At 49.2% G+C, this 25,763-nt stretch overlaps 2 protein-coding genes and 1 long non-coding RNA gene across 3 annotated transcripts in view; 1 reads left to right on the top strand and 2 right to left on the bottom strand.

The window, feature by feature from the left end:
* SCFD2 (sec1 family domain containing 2) overlaps positions 1–14,139 on the top strand; it is a 394,906-nt gene extending 380,767 nt beyond the window's left edge. The window contains exons 8-9 of the mRNA XM_081252366.1: positions 1,842–1,961; positions 12,431–14,139. Coding sequence (XP_081108492.1) covers positions 1,842–1,961; positions 12,431–12,523 — 213 coding nt within the window. The 3' untranslated portion in view covers positions 12,524–14,139. The remainder of the gene's footprint in view (positions 1–1,841; positions 1,962–12,430) is intronic.
* The window catches only part of LOC308626953, a 786,846-nt gene that overhangs the window by 615,595 nt on the left and 145,488 nt on the right, over positions 1–25,763 (bottom strand). The window lies entirely within an intron of this gene.
* Positions 20,348–25,119, bottom strand: RASL11B (RAS like family 11 member B). The gene is made up of 4 exons (XM_081233318.1): positions 24,759–25,119; positions 24,091–24,147; positions 22,618–22,694; positions 20,348–21,827 (listed from the first exon to the last, which is right to left on the bottom strand). The coding sequence occupies exons 1-4, from the start codon at positions 24,898–24,900 to the stop codon at positions 21,357–21,359; spliced, it is 747 nt and encodes a 248-aa protein (XP_081089444.1). The 5' UTR covers positions 24,901–25,119; the 3' UTR covers positions 20,348–21,356.

Raw genomic sequence — 25,763 nt, forward strand, 5'->3', positions numbered from 1 at the left:
GGAGCGTCGACACTTAAAGGGCAGACCAAGAAAAGGAACCTATGAAGAAATTTGAGAAGAAATCAGTGGAAAGGTAAAAGAAATAACCAAGAGAGAGTGCTATTGTGGAAGCCAAGAAGGGTGTTATCCACTGTGACAAATGCCACAGAAATGTCCAGTTAAATGAAGACAAAGAACTGTCTATCAACTCCTACATATGACGGCCATTGGTGACTGCAGTGAGAGCAGCTCCAGGGGAACAGTGGAACAAAAGCAGGATGGCCGTGGGTGTGTGGTACGCGGACTGGAAGACAGCAGTCAACAAATGCAGTCAAGGGGACGGAGCTACAGCGCAGAAGGTTGGGGGGTGGGGTGAGGTAAAGATCAAAGAGTTTTGTAACTTTTTCAGTGTTCACCACCACCCATTTTGAAAAAGTTTAGACCTACTTTTTCCTTCTTTCTTTCTCTCTGCCTTTCATTCCTCTCCCTCCATTCCCCTATTTCTCTACCTCCCTCCCCCCCTCTCCACTCTGAGTTTCCTCTCCAGAAGCCAAGGAGCAACTTATATAACTGGAAATACTTAATGTATTACCTTTTTAAGTGTTTTTAAAACAAGACATTGAGAAGTGGGTATATTTAGGCAGGGGAGTCAAAAGAACCAAATTGAGAAAGGAGTTGGAGCCGGGGTAAGAGCAGGGGCTTCCTCTCTTCCTGTCAGCCTGATGTCTCACCCTGCTTCTCCGGGGGACTGTCCCTTGGCCCAAAGATGGCTTGTGTGTTAGTGGGTGTGAATGAGTACAGACATTTACCACCTTTGTCTACCCTCTCCTGGCTGGAGTCAAGCCTGTTTCTCCCACCTCGGGTTTCAGTGGCCATGCAGGCAGCTGACAGCATCCTTCCCATAATGACTCCATGTTGCTGTCCCGGCTGGACCTCTGGCCTGCTCCCCCGACCTGGTGACCGCTTGCCTGCGGCGCTCGGCTCACAACACTTCTGCCCAGTCCCCACCGAACCATCCCAGGCTTCCAGGTAGGGCTCAGACACACTGTCTTCAGGAACCCCCTCTCGTCCCCTTCAGTTAGTCACTAGGTCTACATGTTGGCCTTGCACGTTTCCTGAGAGGTTACTGGAAGACATTCTCATTTTAGTTGTTTTATAATACTTTGCCTCACTGGTGAAATCATGAGTCACCCGGAGGAATTCTCCACGACCTCCAGTGCAGTGCTGCATAGAGAGCAGGTCCTCAGCTCTGGCTGAGGCCAACCTCAGCCAACCTCAGCTGAGGCTGGTTTGCAGAAGGTAAGGGCGTGAAGTTTGCACTCGGGTGCAGGGCTCTTGCATCTTTGTCCACCCTCCACCGCCCCCTCCTAGGGCTCTAACCATCCGTCAATTCCACAGACATTTACTGAGCATCTACTCTGAGCCAGAAACTGCACTAGGCACGCTGGGCATTTAGCAGTGAACCCAGCCGACAAGATCACCGCCTCATGGAGTTTGTGTTCCATCAGAGGAGACAGCCATCAGGGGAGAGACGATGACCCCAGGCTGTGGCATGTGCTTGGAAGGAGATGCACGGAGCTCTGTAAGGCAGGAGCACGTTTATGCTGAGACCTGCAGACCGAATAGGAGGGGAAGTTGCCCTGAGTCTTCTCTGCTTATTTAATAGTGCCCACTCCTGTCACTTTGCTTTCGGTAAAATATTTATTGAAAGGGCTGTACGAGGGTGACATGCTGTGCGTGTTCCTGGTCAGTGAGCTCACAGACCACTAACACATCCGACCCCTAACAGATCCCACCCTCTCTAAGGGTTGTTCATCTCACCTGAAGATGCCTCTGACGCCAGGGGGTGGTTTGTTTTGCAGGTGAGCCGGCCTCATCCCAGCGACCACCCTCTTCTGATCCTCTTCGTGGTGGGCGGGGTCACAGTCTCCGAAGCCAAAATGATCAAAGACCTTGTGCCATCCCTGAAGCCAGGAACTCAGGTACCGAGTCCTCAGTGATATGGTCTGAACGGGAGGCCTGAGGCAGGAGTGGGGAGGGCGGACCAGGGCCTACATTAGGCTCCCCCGGGCTTCCCTAATGGCGCAGTGGTAGAGAGTCCACCTGCCGATGCAGGGGACACGGGTTCGTGCCCCGGTCCGGGAAGATCCCACATGCCATGGAGTGGCTGGGCCCGTGAGCCATGGCCGCTGAGCCTGCGCGTCCGGAGCCTGTGCTCTGCAACGGGAGAGGCCACAGCAGTGAGAGGCCCGCGTACCGCAAAAAAAAAAAAAAAAAAAAAAAAGAGACTCCCCTGCGCTCCTATCTCCATCCCCCTGCCTTCTTTCCCCCTGCTTCTTCTGCCTGTCCCAGGGCCAGGACCTGCTGTGGGTGGAGGGAAGGGGGAGACCTCTCCTACCTCTGAGTGGCAAGTGCTGAAGTGCTATTCCCAATTCCTACAGGGCTTGTATTCTCTGGCGTCCAATCAGTGCTTAATTACTCAAGAGTTTTGGCTGCTTTCCAGGCTCCAGATAATTGAGGGTGACTCCCGGGGACCATCTCTGCCCTGTGGCAGGGAGAGGACGGGGCTGGAGGAGTTTGGGAAGGCCCCTTGTCATGACAATGACAAGTGTAGTATCTTTCTCCTCTGTAGCCTCCTGCCAGGTCCCGTCCTCCTCCCCACGCAAATGCCGGGTGGTTAAGACACAGCCCTCTAGGTTTTCCAGGCCCGAGTCTGCATCCTCCCTCCGCCTTTTACTAGCCAGGTGATTGGAGTGAGAAAAGCCCTCAGTTTTCTCATTTAGGCTACAGGGCAGGGTGGTTGGGAATAGAGTGCCTTGCCTGGCTGCTTACTGCTATGGGCAACCGAGGCTCTGTCCTCTGGGGGCTGAGGGGCCTCAGAACTGTCCTGCTGGGGGACCGGGAGCCTGGGACACCTTCCCATTGACCCTCACCCCCCACCCAGTTGAGACTTGCTTTCGGGGCCTGTCTTCAGCTTTGCCATGTCTGCATGCAACCAGCTGCTTTCTGTGGTTTAGAGAAAGCAGAACAGAGATGCCAGTGCAGTGCGTCAGGTAGGACACTGGCTTACGTGGGGGACTGTCCACCACAGGCGCATGGAGCCCAGGGTGGGTATTCCAGCCACGCCTGGCTGCTGGTCTGGGTCGGGGGGCAGTGTACAGGTGCCCTTGTCTCCCAGCTCCACCCACTCTGTGTATACGCACTCCGCCAGCCAAGGAGCCCCCAAGGAGCCCCCATCTCTGCTGGCATCCGTAATCTGTACTCCGTAGTGCAGCACTTAGCGGGCTCACTGACTGCTTCCCGTTGCTGACAAAGCCTCCTCAAGCAAACACGAATTCCTTGAGGACAAAGGCTGGGCCTTCCCAGCCCTGAGCACAGGGCAGGAGCTCCGGAAGCCTTGTGGCCTGACGGCTTGATGTGAGGCAGGAGAACTGGCTTGGTGTTGTCAGGGTGGCCAGGACACCTGAGACGTAGAGAAGGCCTGGTTTCTGAGGGTCTCCAGACACCCTATTTAGGAAGGTGACCTGTATCTAGGGAGCCATGGTATGTTCTTAAGCAAGGGAGTGACCAGTCATTGGCTGTGACCATTTCTACCATTACTCACACCTGTCATGGTCATAGCTGGTGGAATTTCTGATAAAATGGTAAATTCTGCCTCGTCTCACACCCTCTCTATCCGCAGTGTTCAGGATCTGTTTGGTGAGCAATTGCCTTTTTGAGCAAGACATTCTTTTTTATCAGAAAGCACACTTCTCACTGCCCCTAACATGGTGAACCAAATTCTTAGCTCTTCCAAATGATGCATTGTTAACAGCCTGCCAGACGTGTTAATCCCCACTCTAAAAGGCTAAAATGCAGACGTTTTCAAAGCCGTGTGACCTGAGTTTGACAGCAGAGACCTGAAATCTGTAGTGGCTCAGTGGCTCGGCTGCAATCTGACCGACCTTGTGCTCAATCATCTGCAGAGAGAGTGGCTCAGAGAATCTGGGGCTTAAGGAGCAGCCTTGCCTGCTGCTTGTATTTTGTGCAAAAAGTTGCCCCTGAAGACTTACCAGGGCCTAAGAAGATTCCAGAGCGGAGGTACTTACCATAGTACCTCCCTCTCCAAGTCTGTGAATGCAAGCGGACTACCTGCCTGTTTGCTGGCGTGACACCGGTGGAGGAAGAGCTCCCGTTATTAGACCGCAACAGACTGGCAGCTGAGTCAGCCCAGAGCTGAGACAGGACCAGCTCTACAACCTTCAGAGGAGCAGCGGGAATGAGGCCTGGCCGTGAAAAGGCAGGCGTACCAGATCTGTCACCTGCTTAGACTTCTGTTGGAGGAGCCCTGGGAACTAACTGAAGGGGCGGGTCCCTCTGGACCTGTGCACCAGCACACCCCCAAAGACCCATCGGCAACGGAGAGTGACTCTGACTTGCCCTCCGTGTAAGCAGCTATAATGAACGTGTTGATACTTCTGTCTTTAAAATCCAGCCTACACTTAAAGGTCCCCAGGGATGAGGCTTTGCCCCTCCCCCTGCGGCCTACCTGAGTCCTGGAGGCCTTGGCTGTAGGACTCTTTCCTCCTGCCGAATCCAAATCCGCCCCATCTGAGCTCTCGCTCACCGCTGCTACCTCTAACTCCTGGGCCACACAGAATCTACGAGCAGATCAGGCTCTCCCCTCCTCCACAGGTCCTCCCCCAGGGCCACTCTTCTCCAAACCGAGTATCTTCAGTTCTGCCAGCCTCCCCACCCCAGCCCGTGCTGTGGACCTGAGTGCCTCAGCTCCCGGGCGGCTCTCCTGGGTCCCCAGGTCTCTCCCTCTCATGCTTACTTACAACTGAGCGCCCTTGCCATGGACTGATCAGTGCAGAGGCACTGGGGCCGCCTCCTCCTCCTACCACGGCCCCTCCCTGCCGCTGGGCCTTCTTTTCCTACCACCCTTCTGCTGGCCTGCTCCCCTCCAGCCTCAGGACTTTGCACTTACTTTAATCCCTCAAACAGGATCTGGCACCAGCTGTCGTGATTATTCATTGCATACTGAATACTAGAAACTGTACTTGCATTATTGAAGCATAAGATAAAAGCAGCTTTTCTGGAGACTACACCAACCTGTTATTGATTCTGGGATTATGGACAACTAAAACCACTCTGTCTTTTGTATCAACTGCTATGATCCATACCTACTGTATATCAACATGGGTGCTTTTTGGACCCAGGTACAGGAACTTACAGTCTCTTAAACTGGATTAGTCGATTATCCAGTAAACATTTATTGAGCATCTGTTCTGTGCCAAGCACTGTTCTTTGTGCTGAGGATAGAGCAGTGACGAAGCCAGACTCGTTCCTGCTTTCGTGGAACTTACATTCTAATAGTAAGTGATTGACTGACATTAAACACGGACGCTCCAGCTAGACATGAGTGTTCCGGGAACATAGGCAGGTGCTGTGATGGGAATACCTGGGGGCTTGGAGGCAAGAGGTTCCTTCAGATGGCACTGGCTTCCCCTGGCGCAGAAGGCTGGTGAGCTGAGATTTGCAAGGCATTCGGGGATCTGCTCTTCAAAGGAAACTGCTGATAGAGTCACTTAAGGCACATCCAGAAATGAATTCTCCTTTACAAAAAATGGTAAGGATAGCGTGAAACAGTGGAATCCAGAAGCCACATTAGCAGCTGCTAGTCCTAGAGGATGGTTGTTATACTCTAAAATGGGGTGTTTTCTCCGCTCTCCATCTGTGGTTCTTGGTAAACATGCTGAGAGAAAGTGGGCAGCTGGAGGAAGCCCTCTTTCCTGACTACAAAAAAAAAGAATCAAAGAGGCAACCTCTCAACCCCACTGCAAACAGCCACAGCCATGAGCAGGAGACTTTGCAGGCTTGCCCTGGTCTGGGGTGCATGTGCTCAGCACCAGCCTCTCTCATTCCAGACAGCTCTGCAGGCCGAACCCTGTAGCTGGGTCGTGGCCAAGAGGCCAGAAGAAGCCTGCGATTGTGGGAGGAAAATAACAGGGAGGGACCCTTCCAGAAAATACAGGGAAAGGCCAGCTCAGGAAACAGAGGAAGACCGAGTGACCAAGCCGACCCTGCCATCACAGCTCTTCGTGGGCTAGCGCATGTTTCCCAGCCACACTTTCATGTGCGTCTACATTTCTGGAGCTGAACATTTAGTGAGAATGTAAAAGAAAAAAATACTTAGACCCAGAAATATGCTCATACGCATACAATTTTGCACAACTGTGGAGGTTCAAGGATACCTAAATCCTGGATGTAAACCGTGGCTCCAGGTTATTCTAAAATTTGAAGCCCCAAAGAGAAGAGTCAAGCGACTTCCTTGTTTTTTGGTCTACGTTTAATTTGTTCTGAAATTTCTTACTCTAAGGAAAATGTCAGTGAGATTCAAAATTTTATTTTTACCTGAGTTAGCTTAGGGCCTTATAATTTGAAATACTAGACGGCATTACACAACATTACACAATATGTTCATATTGTTCCTCTTAACATTACCCTTCATTCCTACGCACTTCATGTGTCTTTGATATTTGTAGCAATCCTCGTAACAACGCTGAAGTCATTTGCAATGGAAGATTTTTGTTCTTGTTGTTGTTTTCCCTCAAGCGACTTCTTTTTAAACAGCCATCAGGAGGGACAAAAGTGATGAGGCATCTGAAATCTCATGGGGTTCCTTAGGAGAGCCTAAGCACAGCACACTCACCCCTCAGGCAATGAGAAGGCAGTGAGTTTTCCAGAAAGCTCGTCATGTCTGTTTAATTAATCCACTGCCCCACTGGTTTAACGATACAAACATTTTATGTTTAACACACGTGTGTACGTGCGTGTATACGTGCAGCACCTGTGCTAATGGGGGTGTGTGGTGCCTTGAATCTGACATGTGCTCCAAAACCAGTTCATCAGCTGGATGAATATGCGTGTTGGTACCTGTGCGTATTAATCGCTTTTACTGGGAAGCGTCTCCCAAGGTCAGAAGAAAAATAGAGAAAAACTATTTTTACCCCCCTCTTCTTTCACTTCGCAATGTTAGAAACCAGAGGGATATGGAGTCTAAATCCTGGCTTGCCGTCTTCCCCCTGTTCAGCAGAAATGGAACAGGAAGATGCTGGCACCTACAAGTTATGGCCTGGAGAAGCGGAAGGTGGAGAGAAAGCTAGCAGGCTGGGTCACTCTTGCAGAAGCCAGGGTGGGCTGAGCACAGAGACAAGATGCCCCTCCTTCGGCTGGAGTAGAGAGCCTGTGTGGAGCCCCAAAGGCAGCTTTTTAGGGGCTTGGTTCAGAGGCACCCTGGTGTCCTTCGCCCTTGCCTCCCCGATGGAAATTTTCATCAGTGCCCTTGGTTGCCTGGGAAAAAGCCAATCCTCCGAAAGGAGCTCTAGTGCTTGATTTACCTCATATCACACATATGTTCATAAAATTTAAATTTCATATCCAACAGGCCAGTTTCAGATTGCTTTAAGCATTTTCTTTTTCATTTTTGAGTGCCATTTTCCCCCATTTAGCTAACTTTTTATAATTTTAAGGACTATTTCAGTCAAATAAGGCAGAAACGCTTTTAATTGAATAGGCTCAAAAACAGGAAATGCTCAAAAGCGTTCTGAAGAACAAGAGACGCCTAAGATGTGAAAATGCTTAAGGACCATCAGCTATTATACTATAAAGGAAATGTTAGTGGTGTGATCCTGCTTGTTCTTCAAAATCGGAATTTTAGACAAGTGGGTTTAGAGCTGAACTGATTTGAAACAAATTTACGCAGAGCTGTTTGAGATACAAGAGCCTCCTGGTGTGAACAACTTCCTGCTGGCTAAACTCACTGCCTCCTTTCTAGTCTTGTTTTTGTTCATTCATTTAATCAGTCATTGGCTAACTCACTATATTGAGGACCTGCTAGGTATCAGGCACTGTGCCAGCACACAACAAAGAAACAAGGAATACAATGTGATACCAATAGCCATGGGAACATCCTCAGTCTTCAGAGAGGGGTGGTCTGGGAGGGCTTCTGGGAGGTGGTGATGCCTGAGTTGATTATTGAAGGATGATTAAGAGGACTTCAGGCAAAGAGTTGGGAACTCTTATTCCAGATGAAAAAGCATCCCCAAAGTGCCATTTGTGAAACTGCGAATCATTTAGGGTGGCTGGAATGTGGAGCCAGTGGTGAAGGGTGTGTGGTGGCCAGGGGGTGGGGTGTGGAGTGCTGAACAGCCATCAGTCTCTAAAGTCCTGGAATGCTCTCCAAGACGGTTGGACTTACAGATTTTTGGTTTGCGGTTACCATGAGGTTTTGATATAGCAGTCTATATACATACAAGATTGTTTAAAGTTGCTGGTCTCTTAATTTCAAGTGCATTTCCAATATCCTGCATTTTGATATCATATTTGTGTCTGGATGATTTCCTACCTTTATTGTATGTTTGCCTTTACTCGTGAGCTTTCCCATTCGTAATTTTCCTTTTTCTAGTTGCGGCCTTTTCTTTTCCTTCTAGAGAAGTTCCTCTAGCATTTGTTACAAAGCTGGTCTGATGGTGCTGATTTCTCTTAGCTTTTGATTGTCTGTAAAGCTTTTGATTTCCCCATCTAGTCTGAATGAGAGCCTTGCTGGGTAGAGTATTCTTGGTTGTAGGTTCTTCCCTTTTATCACTTTAAATATATACTGCCACTCCCTTCTAGCCTGCAGAGTTTCTGCTGAAAAATCAGCTGATAATCTTATGGGGATTCCCTTGTATGTTATTTGTTGCTTTTCCCTTGTTGCTTTTTATATTTTCTCTTTGTCTTTAATTTTTGTCAGTTTGATTAATATGCGTCTTGGTGTGTGCCTCCTTGGATTTATCCTGTATGGGACTCTCTGTGCTTCCTGGACTTGAGAATGTTTCCTTTCCCAAGTTAGGGAAGTTTTCGGCTATTATCTCTTCAAATATTTTCTCAGGCCCTTTCTCTCTCTCTTTTCCTTCTGAGACCCCTATAATATGAATGTTGGTACATTTTATGTTGTCCCAGAGGTCTCTTAGACTGTCTTTATTTCTTTCATTCTTCTTTCTTTATTCTATTCCACAGCAGTGGGTCAGGCTTATAAATGGTGGAGAGAAGGCAGTCAGGATTTTAAAACTATGAGTAAATACAATCAGATTTACACTTGGGGAAGATGGCTCTGGCACGTTTATCTCCTCTGAGGCCACCCCAGTGACTGCTGTGAGCTGAATAGAGGGAATGCAGCAGAGGAAGAGAATAGTGAAGATGGTGATGATAATGAAGTCGATAATAGCAGGTACCAATAGCAGCCCCTCCGGAGCCTGTCATTGTGCTAATTATTTTATATATATGTTCACATTTGATCCTCATGGTAATCGTGTGAGGTGGATATCATTATTCCCACTTTATAGATGAGGACTTGAGGCTCAGAGTTCTCCAGGGTCCATCGTCTGGCAGGTGGCCAGCTGGGGCCCAGCTCAAACTGGACACTCCTAAGGCTGTGCTCTTAACGACTGTACTGTCTGGCGAGAGTCCTTGGTCTCAGCTTCCTCCTTTCCTCCCCTCCTCAAAGACCCCCTCAGTTACTTCACAGGCTGCCTTTGTTTTCCATCTGCTTCTTTTCAGCCCTCCACGGGGCATGCCCCAGACACTCTGGTTTAGCCCTGATGCTGTCTGAATACCCATTTGTCTAGATGTGAGGGTCCTGGTCCTTGGTTCCAGCTCGGTGGAGGTGACCGAACCCATAGTCACTGTCAGCCACTGTCAGCCATGACTGAAAGCCCAGCACACGGCCTGAGGGTGACAGGTTCTTTTAGCTTAGTTATCACTGTTCTAGAAGTGTCCACATCAACCGAGTCTACAGCCTTTCCCCTCCAAGTTCCTCAACCCTGTTAATAAGACTTAACCATCCTGTGGGACTCACGCTAGCCATTACACTTGCCCTCACCTCAGCCAGAGAGGAATTCACCATCTTGGCATTGGAACTAAGGACCCCAGGGGCTGGCAGTGGTGGTGGAGCCTGGCGAGCAGGAGGGCAGGGGAGGGGCTGTGGCCATTAGCTTCCCTGGCCTCTCCTACCTCTCAAGAGTCTATTCTCGTGCAAAGGATTTTTGTCTTTATGTGTGCATTTTTTTATATATCTGAATAAGGGTTTCTTAACTTGTCTATGTGTCCTAGTTATCCACCTAAACCTCACCTAAAACTATATTCAGAATCTTGTGTGTACACATATGCATATTTTTCTAGAGAGTTTTTAACTTTCATAAGATTCAAAAGGAGGCCTATGACCCAATCACAAAACACAATAAAATAGCAGCTCAGAATTGCTGAGCACCTCACATGCTCTACACGCTTGGCCTTATGTAATCCTTGCCACAATGCTACAAGCTCGGGGCTGTTGTTTTTCTTCTGGGAAGGATAGAGTGAGGCCCCAGGTGAAGTGACCTTCCCCAGGGCATGTAGCCCATCAGTGGTGGAGCCAGGCTCTACTAGCATCTGGTGAGCGTGCTGGTCTGGGCGCCACTATTCTCAACCATCTGTTGGACTTGGCCCAGAAGCCCCCGAGGAGTGAGTAGAGACCCTCTCCTCTCTCTCCAGAGCCACATATTCAAATGGTATCTACACCGTGTGATAAGGGGATGCTAATATTCACTATCTGCCCTCAAACTCTGATCACATGGCTTTCTAGGAAAAATGTGAGCACAGATTGCAGTGTATTTTTTTCTGCCAGAAATATGACTTGGCTGACATTAGGCGTATATTTTCAAGGATAATTCTCTTTCAAAAAATAGTAACATCACTGCTTTCAAAGATTAATTTTTGTTTTAAACAGAAAACTTTTTAATAACCTCATTTCTTTAACAACAACAAGCACAAAAAAATTATAAAATGCTTCCTTCTCTCCTCCCCTCCCTCTGCTTTTCTTCCACATTGGAGCGTAGGTTCTGGTTTCGGCCAGTGAGTTGGTTAATTCATTGCTTTGGTTCCATCTGGGATAGCTTTGGGGGTGCGAGGGGTAGAGAGTGAGGTGTGAGTGCCAACTTGCTTCCCCGCAAGAGGCCTGGCCAGGCGGTGTGGCCCCTTGAAGCCAGGCCTGCTGCCGGCCTGTGACCCCCCGCGCTCAGGGGCTGGGCTCTGGCATCTGACTCATACCTCCTTCCCACTTCCCATAGTCACCTCCTTATCTACTGGGTGTACAACCCCTGCCTGGGCAAAACATCACCAGCCTGACAGAGCGCATCACTGCTCCAGCCCAGCCCTGGGGAACGAGCTCTCCCAGTGCTGCAGAGGGAATTCTGCCCCAGAAGAACGGCCCAGTCTCAGGGAAGCAGAAAGGGACATCATGACAACAGGCCAGAGAGGCCCAAAGGTCCATGTGGACTAGGGAAGTAAGCAGCCTTCCCAGAGCCCTTGATAATAGAGGAGTGACCAGACAGACACTTGGACGCTGAAGCCAGCCTGCCTGGGTTGGAATCCTGACTCAACTGCTTCTGCTTCCTGTGTGTCCTTGGACAAGTCGCTTAACCTTTCTGTACTTTATTTTCCTTATCTGCAAAATAGGAATAATATATGTACCTACTTCATAGGGTTGTTATGAAGATTAAATGGAAATTAAATGAGATCATCCTCAGTGCCTGGCCCACCATAAGAGCTAATAAATATTAGCAGATATCATCATTATTATCATCATTGTTATGGGTCAAATTGTGTCCCTCCCAAAAGATGCTAAAGTCTGAAGCCCTAGTACCTGTGAATGTGGCCTTATTTGGAAATAGGTTTTGCAGATGATCAAGCTGAGATGAGGTCATTAGGGTGAGCTCTAATCCTATATGACTGTGTCCTTATCAAAGGGGAAATGTGGACACAGAGACAGACACACGTAGAGGGAAGACAATGTGAAGACATAAGGGAGCTTAAGAAGGAAGATTCTCCCTCACAACCCTTAGAAGCAACCAACCCTGCCAAGACCTTGCTCTTGGACTTCTGGCCTCCAGAAGTGTGAGACAATAACTTTCTGTTATTGAAGTTTGGGGTACTAAGAAATTAATACAGCCATCATCATTATCACCCAGAGCAACAGCCAGCTCTTGAGTGTGCCTTCTCTCTTTCCCTGAAGGAGCAAAGGCTTCCTAGAAGAGGGAGAGACCTCTCTGTTGGGGTCACATTACTGGATCACAAAGCGACGGTCTGATCAAGTTCAATTCAGCAGCAAGGTGGTGGCTGGGCTCAGCTCTGCTCAGTGCCCACTGGTTAAAGGCTCAGCAGACGCAGCCCACCGTCCCGCCGGCCATCCTTCCCAGCCTGTGCGCCCTTCCTTACACCCAGGACGCTAGCGTCCGGTGGTATTCAAGCTGCCGCCTTCTGCCTTTTTCTCCACAGTACCCACTCCATGCCTTCCCCCAAAGGAATGTGTTGCATTTTATTTCTCATCATCTAGTAAGCTGGGATTGGCTCTCCTAATTGTCTGCGGTGTGTTTGCCCCTCCCGTTGTTAGGTAATCGTGCTGTCCACGCGACTCCTAAGGCCAACTAACATCCCTGACCTGTTATTTACAACTGACCGGCTGCATCCAGACCTTGGCTTCTGAGCGTCTGCTGAGAAGAGGAGACCTACCCAAGCTGGAAATCCCAATACTATTTTCTGTCCCCATCCAAGATATGCCTCCCAAACCAGTGTCCCTGTTAATCGTGGGTATGACTGAATGATGCCCAAAGGATTTTTTTTTAACATCTTTATTGGAGTATAATTGCTTTACAATGGTGTGTTAGTTTCTGTTGTATCACAAAGTGAATCGGCTATACGTACACACATATCCCCATATCCCCTCCCTCTTGCGTCTCCCTCCCACCCTCCCTATCCCACCCCTCTAGGTGGTCACAAAGCACCGAGCTGATCTCCCTGTGCTATGCGGCTGCTTCCCACTAGCTATCTGTTTTACGTTATATATGTCCATGCCACTCTCACACTTCGTCCCAGCTTACCCTTCCCCCGCCCCGTGTCCTCAAGTCCATTCTCTACGTCTGCATCTTTCTTCCTGTCCGGCCCCTAGGTACTTCAGAACCCGTTTGTTTTTTTTTAAGATTCCATATATATGTGTTAGCACACGATATTTGTTTTTATGTTTCTGACTTACTTCACTCTGTATGACAGACTCTAGGTCTATCCACCTCACTACAAATAACTCAATTTCGTTTCTTTTTATGGCTGAGTAATATTCCATTGTATGTATGTGCCACATCTTCTTTATCCATTCATCTGTCGATGGACACTTAGGTTGCTTTGCCCAAAGGATCTTGATACCCATACAGTGAAGTACTTTGCTGGCATTACTGAGATTCTTAAAAAAAAAAAAAAATTCAGTTTTCTAAAGGCATCAAACTGCCTTTCAGCTGGCCTAATTCATGATAATTCCACTTTATCCTTAACCCTCTCTCTGTGATCTTTCTGATTCCACCTGCAAGTTCATTCATTCTAAATGAGTGCCTGTTGGTGAGTATTGGTAGATGACAAGACGTTTGATCTGCAGTTGCTCAAGGAGAAGTTACCCATGCTTTAGAATCGTGAGTGTGAGGAAAGTTTGGTTTTTAAGATTATATAGCTGAGGAGGGAATGCTGCAAATAGGATCTGAGGCTTTGTTTCTCTCTTGATCTGAGACATTTCTGAAAAGGCCAGAAGGGAGGGGTAGTGGCTAGGGCAGTGCTGATTGTCTGCCTGTGTTGTAAATCGCCTGCCTGTACAAAGGGCTGCATTGTTCCAGTTTGCTTACTGGGCAGGGCTGCCAGCCTGCTTGGAACAGGAGTGGGAGAGAGGTTGATTGGAGGGCTGTGCCTGCCTGTAAAATGTTTCCTCTCCTCCCCAAGGAAGGCCCCAATAAAGATATCTAGTCCAGGGAGTCTAGGTTGGAACCTCACCCCATGTGACTTTTGTGATATCACATTTCTATAGAAGTATAAAGCTTTCTTTTCTGTGAGTCTAACTCTTCCTTCTAGCCATAACAGAAAAACCTAGACTGACAGAGTGAGATTATATAAGAACTCCAGCAAAAACGAACTGCTTGGAACCCACACAGTTGTAGGTGTATAGTTCATGGAAATTTCTAACATCTCTAAAAGAAGTTTGTAATAAAGAGATAAAGCTGCAAAATAGTGGCTAGTGTGGATTAAACAGAGGAAATAAAATGTAAACCAAAACATTCACGTGTCTCTGTTTTTAGTTCTCTACAAAACACTGTTATGAGAAAACTGTGAAGTTGGAAATCATTTTGAGATGTCATTGAAGCGGGTTTTCTAGACACCAGCGTTCTTTATTTTGTCCAAGTATGTTTTCCACCTAACACCAGTTTCTTCACGGTGCTGAAATACTGGAGACCTCGGATGCTTCTTCCATTCCACTCCGTTAAAAGTTTGAATTTGAATAAGGAAGAAAATGGCAAATAGCCCCAAAGAGATGATCATTAAAGCAAAGATCACTCTTTTCTAAAAATAAAGAAGTAAACTGGGGGCTTCCCTGGTGGCACAGTGGTTGAGAATCCGCCTGCCAATGCAGGGGACATGGGTTCGAGCCCTGGTCCGGGAAGATCCCACATGCCTCAGAGCAACTAAGCCCTTGCGCCACAACTACTGGGCCTGTACTCTAGAACCCACGAGCCACAACTACTGAGCCCGTGTGCTACAATTACCGCAGCCCGCGTGCCTAGAGCCCGTGCTCTGCAACAAGAGAAGCCACTGCAATGAGAAGCCCGTGCACCAAAATGAAGAGTAGCCCCTGCTCGCCGCAACTAGAGAAAGCCCGCACACAGCAACAAAGACCCAACGCGGCCAAAAATAAAAAAATAAAGAAGTAACCTGTTGTGTGTCTCCAATCTGCATTCATTCATTCATTCATTCAATCATTCATTCATTCCCAACTCTACAGCGGTATGTGCCAGGCACTCCGAGAGGTTCTGCCCATGATATGGGGAAGGAGAGAGGCGCATCCCGGACTCCATGGCTCTCACAGAACGAGCAGCTGGTGCTTCTCCTGACACTCGGGCCCTGTGTGAGGATCTGCTCAAGGATCAGTGTTTTGGGTTTTTTTGATTTTTTTTCTTTGGCCTTACCCCATGGCTTGCAGGATCTTAGGTCCCTGACGAGGGACCGAACCCGGGCCCTCAGCAGTGGAAGCCCAGAGTCCTAACCACCGGACCGCCAGGGAATTCCCGAGGTTAAATTTTAAACCATATGTCTATATGCAAAGGAAACTTTCTGGAAATAGAAAAACCAAACTGCTAACAAGTGGTTCCCTCTGGGTAGCAGCATATTATAGGAGGACTAAGAAAAGGGAACGTCTCGCTCTCATTATATTTGTGTCATTTGAATATGTTTCACAGTAGACATGTATTTGTGTTTGTGCCTTGAATGTATTTTTACAGGTTAATTTTCTCTTTTATAAAAGAATATTCAAAAGCTGCTCATCTGAAATGATAAACAGGAAGTTTCTGATTGTAAATGTTATCATTCAGCAGTTACTATGTCCCGAGAATGCTCTCAGTACTAGATTAAATATGGTCCAAAGCAGTCTCTGAGTGATGGGGGGAACGTCAAAAGTTTAGTTTATAATCGTCTTTTTCCATCTCTGTGGTTGCTGGTTGGAGGAATTGAGCCAGGCAGACAATCAGGTAGCGGAAGGCTTTGGAGGAAATGTGAGCTGAAAGAAGATCATGGGGATCAGAGTTTGGTTTGAATAAGAAGGTAGGAGGCACGACTTGGTGTAAATCCTGCAAAGAGCCTTCACCAGATAAGAAAAAAAGGGGACTCTGGAAGTAGCACATCAGGCCCCCGGGCGGAGCTTCCCGAAACCTCTCTGGCATTGCCTTCTTCTTGGGCTCACTGCCCGGGAGAGGAGGAGGTGAGGGAGAAACGATCGTGCTCTTGGTGTCCTATGAAGGAGCGGTGGTTAGAACAGAGCTCCATAGTTTTGTCTGGGTTTAAGCTCTGCCACTCCCAGCAGTGTGTACCTCTCCAAGCCCTAGTGCCTCCATCTGTAAATCCTGAGAATAACGAGTGGTACCTACCTCCTGAGAGGGCTGCTGTAGGGGGACGCCATCCCTAACACAGCCTGTACGGGACACCAAGGAATGTGGGTTTTCACTGCTGAGGACACCAAGGAGCTCACCCCACAAAATGATAAAGTCTCAAAAGGCGGATAATGTCAAATGAAGAGAAAATCTGGAAGCATTCCCAGGGTCCACAAGGAGACGAGAAAACAGAGGAGGAATAATGCCCTGGTCCCACCTACTTCCAGGATGATGCAGCCCAGAGGCCAGGAGCAGCGCCTGGAGCCCCATCCCCTGGCTTGGGTTACAGTCCTGCCTCCTCCGCACAATGGTTCACTTCTCCTGGTCTCAGTTGACTATGAATTGGACAATGATAGGACACACCACATTGAGTTGTTGTGAGAATTAAAAGAATTACTACGTGTAAAGCATTTAGAACATGGCACTTGGCAAGCTGGCTAAGAGCACAGAAGAATCACCATTATTGGCAGTTAATGTCTAATGATTGCCCACGCAGAGCCCTGTCCCTGATAGAACTTTCTCCATCCCTAATGTTAGCTACAGAGTAGTTATGTGGACTCTGAGACTGACACCCTGACTGAACCATTTCAACCTCATCCAAATGCACCAGTTCTAAAGGGATTTCCCCCCCACCCGCCCCGCCAGATGTCAGCCACCTGAAGGTGGCTTAAAAGGCCGAGCTGGGTGTTTATTGTGGTTTCTCCTCTCTCCACCTGGGTCTGAGTGTTCACCACCTAAACCCTGGCTGGCCAGAGCCAAAACAAGCACAGACAAGTGCAAACCTTCTGCCAAGGATCTCATCAGCCACTCTTCACAGACACAATTGATAGAGGTGTAAATACTCCTTAGCGATTGACTTCCACTTTTGTAAACCCTCCTTCTGGAGTCTGCTTCCCGGCAAACATAGCGGGCACGACAGGTGTTTGGAGGTACAGCAGCCAGGGGTTGTCCCCAGAGGGCTGGGGCCTATGGATATGGCTCCGTTGATCCCAGACCCGTCCATTACAGCGTTACCCAATGACAAAGACTTCCATCAGGCTCACCCCAAGACTACTATTATTTATTAAACCCCGGTTACCAGAAACAGAATCCCAACAACAAGTAATCCAGGATTACAAATATCGTCTGCCATTGCTGCCCAGAAAACATTAAGAGAAACTCCATCTCTATTTTAAAAGACAAAACCAGACGACGGCGGGTATTTGAGAGCGGAGGCATGGGGGATGCTTGTCAGGATCTTTGCCACAATCAGCGATAACCCCGATCCTGTTCTCTTCTCGCCAAATTAGGAGAGTAATGAGGACAATAAGAACTTTCTGGAAGTTTCTCCTTTTAGACTCTGAAGGGAGTGCAGAAAACACCAGTTCTCCTGGATTATTTATTGTAACAAATAAAGCCCTGTCATTCCTCGTGGCCCCTGCCAGGTGCCCTGTCTTGATTTACCAGCAGAGACTTGGCCGGGCAGCCCGTCCCCCGCTGGTGCAGCCCTGGAGTTACCCAACTGGTCACTCCTGAGGGATTTGCCCACAGACTTGTGCGTTTGTCCAGAAAGCACATCTGCTTTCTCCTTTGCAGGGTGTAACATGAATGTCGGAATCCCGCTTTTCACCAGAACGAGGGGCTCACTGTAGGCAGGCCCGCGGCTCTTGAACCTGGGGCTCAGGGCAGCCCGGTGGCCGGGCGCTGACAGGGAGCCATCGTGGTCCCCGGCACAGCGCCAGGCCCGCTGCAGAGTGTTCGGATGGTTTTGATTTGCAGCAGAGAGGAAGCTCGAAAGCCAGACATCTCGACGGACAAGGATCCGGTGCTGAGGCAGACGGGCTGTGGGCTGTGCTGGCCCCCGCCCCAGCCTGGACGTCTTTATTACTGAGCTGGGACTGCAGGCCAGTGAGCAGCAGGCTGATAGCAAGAGCAGATGTGGCCACGGCAGCCAAGTGGGGCCACGAGCCCAGGGTAGCAGCAGGGAGGTGGAGGGAAGCCCAACAGGGACCACGGGCTGGGCAGGGAGGGCCAGCATCTGCAAGCAGAGGAGAGGAGAGCTCCGTGCGCTGGGGGCTTTGCTTAGAGGAGCCGGGGCTGGGCAGCGGAGGGCCGGCTGCCTGGCGTCTAGGCCGTGGCATCAGGCAGACGTGGTGGAGTCCTGGATCCGAATCTGCCACTTAGGAGCTCATTCTTCTGAGCCTCCCTTCTCCGCATCTGTAGCAGGGACTGAAAATGGATTGTGGGGTTGGTGTAGAGGATGGAAGTTATTTCAAGTACCCCCTACAGTGCCTGGCACAGAGGTTTTCAGTCAGTAGAAACAGTGAATGTTACTGCCTGTGTGACCCCAGCTTTCATCTCTCTGAGCCTCAGTTTCCTCATCTTTAAACTGGAGGTGGAATTATTACCTTCCTTGCAGGATTCTTCAGAAGATTAAAGGAGAAGGATTATAATCTGGGCACACTGTAAATGCTCAGTAAATTCTGATTCCTTTCTCCATTCCCCTGCACACACACACACACCCCTCCATTCCCCTACCCAGGTGGCAAAGGAAGCCATCCCCTACCCAGGTGGGAGAAGGCCATTTCTCAGTGCCGTATGATTATAGATCAGAAATTAAAACCAAAGAGGGATTCAGCGTATAATGAAAGGAGTGAACAAAAGTAATGAAATATGAAGCTAAATTCATGAGAAGAAAACATGGTGTATTCTAGAACTATAAATAGTCAAGTCAGCCTGAGACAGTGGACAGAACTGGGACTTGGGTGGTTTCCAGCCGGGAGTCAACCTCTCTCTCCCAGAATGGCCTCCAACAAACCACTTTATCCCCAGGGTAGACTGGAGCCCTGAGACCCTTTCAATCTGAATTTCTAAAATGAAATGTAAGAGACCGAGTCCAGTGCTGTGGGGATGTGAGGGGCAAAGGGGAAGTGCCAGGAGGTCAGGACGGGCAGCTCACAAAGGAGGAGGAGAGGCCTGCAGACTTTTGGAGCAGGTGGAAAAGGAGAGGAGGAAGCAGGGCACCTCTCATAAACAGAGGACGTCTGGCGCCGCTCAGCACCTTTGCAAGATAAAGCCCCCGGGAAAATTCATCTCCTTTAATTCCAGAACATGGGTAGAAGACCATTGGTAAATATATAAAGATGAACCTCTCACTCACTGGACATTACTAATATAGCCACATAGAATGAATAAAAACAAACGTGAACAGAATCTAGTCAGAGATCCTTGTCTCACTGCCTTTGAAATGAGACGTTTTTAGAATCTCATGTGAGCGCTGTTCCTTCCCTGACCCCAACACCTTCTCAGAGGTTCGGTTAGACTTGAAGTGTAGAAAATTGCTCTCCATGTAAGGAAGGTTTGGGACGTCACCAGAAGCCTCGTCAAGAGCAGGCAGGACATTTACCCTGTGGGAAAACAGATTTGAACATCTGTTCCATAGTAGGCCCTCAACTATTCATTATGGCTGCTTCTCTTGGTCCCAAGGCCCCCTATATGTGCCAGTGGCCCATATATGAAATATTATAAAGGACTAAGAACATTGAATATAGTCAGAAGACATTGATTCATGCCCTTTGTGTGAACTTGAGGACATCACTCAAAACTCAGAGCCTGTTTTTCTCATCTGTAAAATGGTCGTATTACCTCCCCCGCCCTCGCCACTGGTTTATTCTGAGGGTTAAATGAGATCAGGTATGTGGAAGCACTACACAGAAAAATATAAGGTGTGACTATTTGCCCATAAAGGTGGTGACTCACTTAGCTTGTATGAAAGGTCTCCCAGGCTTGGATGGAAGCAGATGAGAGGCCTGGCAGTTTTAGCACATCACCTGGGGCAGGTGCTGCATGGGAGGGGTTCCTGAACAGCCCCGGATCAACTGCTATGAGCTTCTACAAAATGAGAACAAAGTGCACTTTCTGAAAGCAGCATACCCAAGGAGGGTTTGCCGAATAGAGCACATATGGAGAAACAGTGGTCTTGTGTAGAAGCATATCTTCATGGCTTAGCCAAGCGATCTCTTATCAACATAAAATATAGGGCCAGACATTTGTCTTAGGTTTACCTGGAGGATCAGGAAGGAAATGAATAGGAGATGTGCTATACTCTTGACTAGAAAGCAGCAAATTACAATTTACAACTCTCGCAGGGCGGGGCCTTTGACAAGTTATTTAACTTGTTTTCAAGCCTGTTACCTCATCTGTAAAATGGGGATAAGAATAGAATGCACTTCAGTGGTTTGTTGTGAGACTTCAGTGCTCATCCCAGGAAGGTATCATGCCCGACTCGACGTGCCCAAGAAGTACAAGGTGCTGAGTAATACTTTGTCTGAAGGACAGAAGGTGAACGTTTCAATTAAGACCAAGTCAGACGTCTGCTCTTTTAAAATGAGCTTTATTGTACATAAAATAAATTAATTACAGTTTAAGCCAAAAGCATGAGTGGCTTTTTAAAGTGCATCTGTGTAGGAGATTTGGCGGTCACCCCTGCATCTGTTCACTTGCTTTAAGATAGTGTTTCCGTAGTTAAGCCACAACTCGGCCAGGTCTAGAAACAACCCAGCGTCATTGCTGTGTTTACACAAATCAGACCAAAATAAATGGACACATTTTGTTTTTCTGTACCTGATGCAACGATTTAAAAAAAAAATTATACAGTCTCCCAATTACTCAAAGTCTGGGGCTGAAGAGTTTGTGTTGTCAACCACTCAACAGGTACCCAACTCAGCATACTCACCCCATGTCAGGAGGATGCAGGCCCACAAGCTTACACATGTCTGTATATATAACATTCGGCCCATAAACTCCACCCTTTTCAGTGGGGTGGGGTAGTATTTTCTCCTTGTTCTTTAAAAGAAAAAGAAATCTGGATATCCTTCAGGTTAGAAGGGCATTCTATAAGGAAGCGTATTCCAGAGGCACATATACTCGTGTAAGAAAAGCAATTCTTCCTCTTGGGAGGAGGGAAAAACAAAAAAAGGGAAAGAAAGAAAGAAGAAAACAAAAAAGAGGAAAGCCTGTGAATGCTTAATCCGTTCTTTCATTCCCAATGTAAATCACATCAATATATTGGCTGAAATTACAACTGACTGTCATTTACAAGGTAGTCAACAAAATCCCCAGCGATCGTGCCCCGTCCCCACTCCAGAGGAAAAGACATGGAGGCCGTTTCACATATTCGGAGGGTGGCGGTGGGCTCGTTCACGCTGCCTCAGTTCTGTCCCCCTGCTCAGGACAACGCTTCCTCGTCTGCAGCAGTCCCATGGGCCCTGCCGGCCCCTCTGCTCCAGCCCTTCCTGGAACCATGAATCACTGCCAGCATCCAACATTCCTGCAGAGCCTCGGGCCTCTCCCCGGGAAAACCAAACCCCCTGGAGCAGCTCGGCTTCAGACAGAGGTGACAGTCCGGACTTTGGCAGAGAGGGCTTGCTTGAACCTCCTCTTCAGGTCCTGCATGTTGGGGGACTTGGGCCGGGGGATGAGCGAGGTCCGTCGCTTCTCTGGCGTGCCACTGGGCTGCTGTTTGTGACTTACTTCCTTGCACAGCACGTGGAAAGCGCTGTAGACGTCGTTGTCGTTCTCGCTGACAGACACCTCGTAGAAGGAGCAGCCCAGCATGCTGGCCAGCTGCAGTCCGAGCTGAGGGTCCACCTGCCTGATGTGCAGCAGGTCGGCCTTGTTGGCCACGACGACCACGGGCAGCCGAGTGCCCGGGTGCAGCTGCTGCACGTGCTGGTGGAGCGGGCCGGTGAGCTCGTAGCTCTTGTAGTCGGTGATAGAGAAGACGATCACCACGGCGTCTGCCCAGCGGATGCATCTATTCAGCTGCTCGGTGCAGCTCAGGCCGTTCTCGTGGACCTGAAAGAGATGACGGCAAGGTGAAGGGTGAGGGCCGGAGAGAGCCCTGGCTCAGCTGGAGAGAGAATTCAAAAAGCCCTTAGCGGGAACACCAGGTTGCAGGCCGTAAACAAGTTCTATCCCCCTCACGCTTCAGCTTTCTCGACAATATGTTGATCCAGCTGCACAGAGCTGGAATAAATAACAGAGCAGCTCACCACACTCGAGTGGAAAATTGACCTGCAGAGAACTCCATGCAGAGAGACTTTGTAGTTGCATAAAATGGGAAATTAACTGGCTAGACAGTAAGTCTGGAGAAGTAAAGATAGGAGCTGGAAGCATTTAAACCTGGATAACTGCCCAGTTCAAGAGGGGAAAAAAAAAACTACACACACACATGCACATGGCTCTTTGTCTATAGCGTAACTTTCCACCATATAAAAATGATTCCAAGTGTTTGGAGACTCTACCTAGATGTTTGATTTCTAATGCCAAAAACACAAATGTTAACAACTGACCTTTTTAACCATAGCAAGGGCATTTTGCCAAATCCAAGTGTGTTTGGATTGGTCTTTCCTGCTGGGTAGAATCCTCCTAAGAAGATTTCTGCCCCTTAGCCAAGTCTCCCAAATTAAGCCAGGCTAAGACTGACCAACAGCCAGATACAACTGAAGTGTCAAACAACATATAGAAACCTAGTGACTCCCCAAGTCTCTCTCCTCCTTCAGCATGAGGTACTTTGAAAACAATCGAACAATTCCACGGCCAAGCAGACTCCCCTTTGATCTAGTCACACATCTCAGATACTCACCTGAATACCTGGAGTGTCTTGAACCTGAATAGCCAGGGTTTCACCTTCTATTTGGACTTGTCTGGTATAGAGATTACCTATAAAGGCAAAATTTCAAAAAAAAAAGAGATTATGTCCTTCCTTCTTGTACAACTTTTAAAACATTGTGGGATATTTTTTTTTTTTTTTTTTTTTTTTTTTTTTTTTTTTTTTTTTTGCGTTACGCGGTCCTCTCACGTTGCGGAGCACAGGATCCGGACGCGCAGGCCCAGCGGCTATGGCTCACGGGCTCAGCCACTCCGCGGCATGTGGGATCTTCCCGGACGGGGGCACGAACCCGCGTCCCCTGCATCGGCAAGCGAACTCTCAACCACTGCGCCACCAGGGAAGCCCCGGGATATTTTTTTAACTTAGAAATTATAACCTGAACCAATGCACAAAAATATGCTGTAGTTTGTTCTGTTTAATGGGCTTATTTCAGATTTTTTTTTTAAACAACTGCAATTTTAACCCCGTATTAGCAGGTTTATTAAAACTAGGACAAAGCTTGTACATTTTGGGAACCTTAGCTGTCGAATTTTAAACGAAGATTCCATGTTTAGAGAATTTCCTTGAAAAAAATTTTTCTTGTTCAGCATGTGTGGAATTTGTTTTATTTTAGTACTTATTGCTCTTTGGCATAAATTTATATTCTAGCTATTAGATATAATGGTTTGGTGGGCAAATGTTGTTAGTAAATTCACAACCAACATTATCAGTTGGAATATAAGTGTAACATAACATAGCTGACTCTACATCAAAGCACAGGCTGCCATGCCTTATCTTGGGATGGTTTATATTGTGCGTTCCAAATAACCCCCTGTAGGTACTTCACATGGTCTAAGGAATTAAACAATTTGCTAACAGAGCATAGGTAGAAAGCCCTTAAGCCTCCCCAGTGGATATTCTTAAACATAGGGGTTGAAAAAGTGTTCTATCATTTATTCAGGAACTCTCCTCCTAAAATTTTACCATTTAGTTATTTTTCTTTGTTAAGAAAAGAGAACTTTAGGTTTACAACTGCTCTCCTTTGGCCTTTGCTTTAAAAGGTCACCTCTGAAAGGCAGCCAGCAGAGAGGGCGAGGGGTAGGGGGAGGAGCTGGCCATCTTTTTTTTTTTTTTTTTATGACTTTTGCAGGAGTGTTTTGAAGGGAGAGGCTCTTGAGTACAAAGGGTGCTTCCAACTGGGGTCCCTATAGTTAAAACATACCAAGGGGAATACTTTCAGGCACTTGATAAAATGATGAATGGGCTTGGAATGGAATGAGGCCAGATGGCAGTTATGGGAAGGGGGGGAGCACGGAACGGGGGCAAGGGAAGTTGGAAGTGGCAGGATCCCAGTGCTCAGACTGTCACTCTGAAGGAACCTGCCTGGTAGACACTGAAAAAAAAAAATAAAGGGAACAGCAGTACTGGTGCAAGCTGACAGCATTTTCCTCAAATACATTTCCTCACCTGCATTTCTTTCATAGTCACCGATGAATCGTTTGGTGAGGAACCGGACCACCAGAGCTGCAGGTCAGAGAAGAGAAGGGAAAGAGAGTTAACCTTGGCACAAGAAGTTAGGTTGGTCTCCACCCCTCCCCCAACCTAAAAAGCAACTCTCAGAGAAAGCCAGCCGACCACCACGTGAAATTCCTACCCTGCAGCGACAGGGAGGGGGCTGGAAGGCGTCGTGAATTATGGCTCTGTCCAGCTGGATGGGTCATTTGGTCCACCACCATCCTCGGAGCCCGGCTGAGCCACACCTAAGCCTTCCCGCAGACAAATGTCTTTCCTAACCTTAAAGATCTCCAGGAGAGGTTACGTTCACTAACTCCCCATTCTGTGCCAGGGACTGCCAGAGGCTCAAGAACCCCAAAATTCGAATCCCAGTTGTGTCCGTGGTGTAGAGGGTCGTCTGGCCATCATCAGTTTGTTTCCCTCATCTGATGAAGGAGGGGAGTGGAAACGAAGATGGCTGAGGTCCCTCCCGAGGGGCAGCGGATCAGTAGGAGAGGGTGGGCGATCCGGCTGCAGCTCCCACCTCTCCCCCACGCCTCGTTTAACCGCAACTCTCAGTGGGGGCCGCCCAACTCCAGCCCCGGAGGTAAGCGGGTTCTCGCCGGAGCGCTAAGACTCACCTGTCTTGCCCACGCCACTGGCGCCCACCACAGCGATCTTGACCAGGCGGCGGCCCGCCGCCGCCAGGCAGCAATCGGCGGCGGCTACGCTGCCCGGAGCGGGGTACTCGGCGATAGTGCACATGTTCTGAATGAGGCGCATCGCCGCTTCGGCAGGGGCTTCACCGCGCGGGACGGAACCTGCGAGACAAGAAGAGGCTCGCGCTGCGCAGGAGCGGGCTGGGGGACCGGGCAGGGGGCTCCGCGGTATTAAAAAAAAAAAAAAAGGAGAAGAAGAAGGAAAGAAAAAAAGAAAGCCCTGGAGCGGGCGCGGCGGGAGACTCAGGCTGGCTCGGGTTCCAGGCTGGGACTGCAGCAGGGCTGCGCGCGCGCTGTTTTCTCCGGGGCCGGCCCCACCCCTTGTTTCCCGTGGCCAATCCCTGGGCGCCCTGCGCGAGACCCCGCCCCCGGCGCCTCTCCGCGCGCGCCACGCCCCTGGGGTCGCCCGGAGCCAGTGCAGGGCCCCGTGAGGCTCGGAGAAAATGGGGCAGCCGGCAACAGGAGGCAACGGGTGGGCAGGAGCCGACGGTGCAGCCAATGGCGGCCGCCCAGGAGGGCGGCGCCGGGCAGGGCGGCGCTGGGCACGGGCCGGGGTTCCGCTGCGCCGGGACGGGGCACATGCTGTGGCTGTAGGGTTGGGGGCGCCTCGGTTCCGGGAAGCGGAGCTCGGTCTGGGGGCGGCCGTGGGGGATGCCTCTTGGCCTGTCTGCCTGCCGTCCCCGAAGAGCGCGGCCTCGGACCCCCATTAGCATTCCCAGGCATCTGCACCCGCCCGGATGCCCGACCCGCCCGCCTACTCCCCGAAGCCAACTAACCGGTCGGCCCAGCTCCGCCCACCCTCGGGGAACCTGCGCCCGGGAGGCCGGGGCCTCGAGGGTGTGAGCGCTCGGGGTCGCCCGTCTGGCTGCCCGGCTTCGTGCCTGTCTCCTTAATTTGGGGCGTGATTGCACTGACTCGGGTGCATCC

This window comes from Mesoplodon bidens, assembly GCF_964165515.1.
Source record: "Mesoplodon bidens genome assembly, chromosome: 1".
In the NCBI taxonomy this organism is placed as follows: domain Eukaryota; kingdom Metazoa; phylum Chordata; class Mammalia; order Artiodactyla; family Ziphiidae; genus Mesoplodon; species Mesoplodon bidens.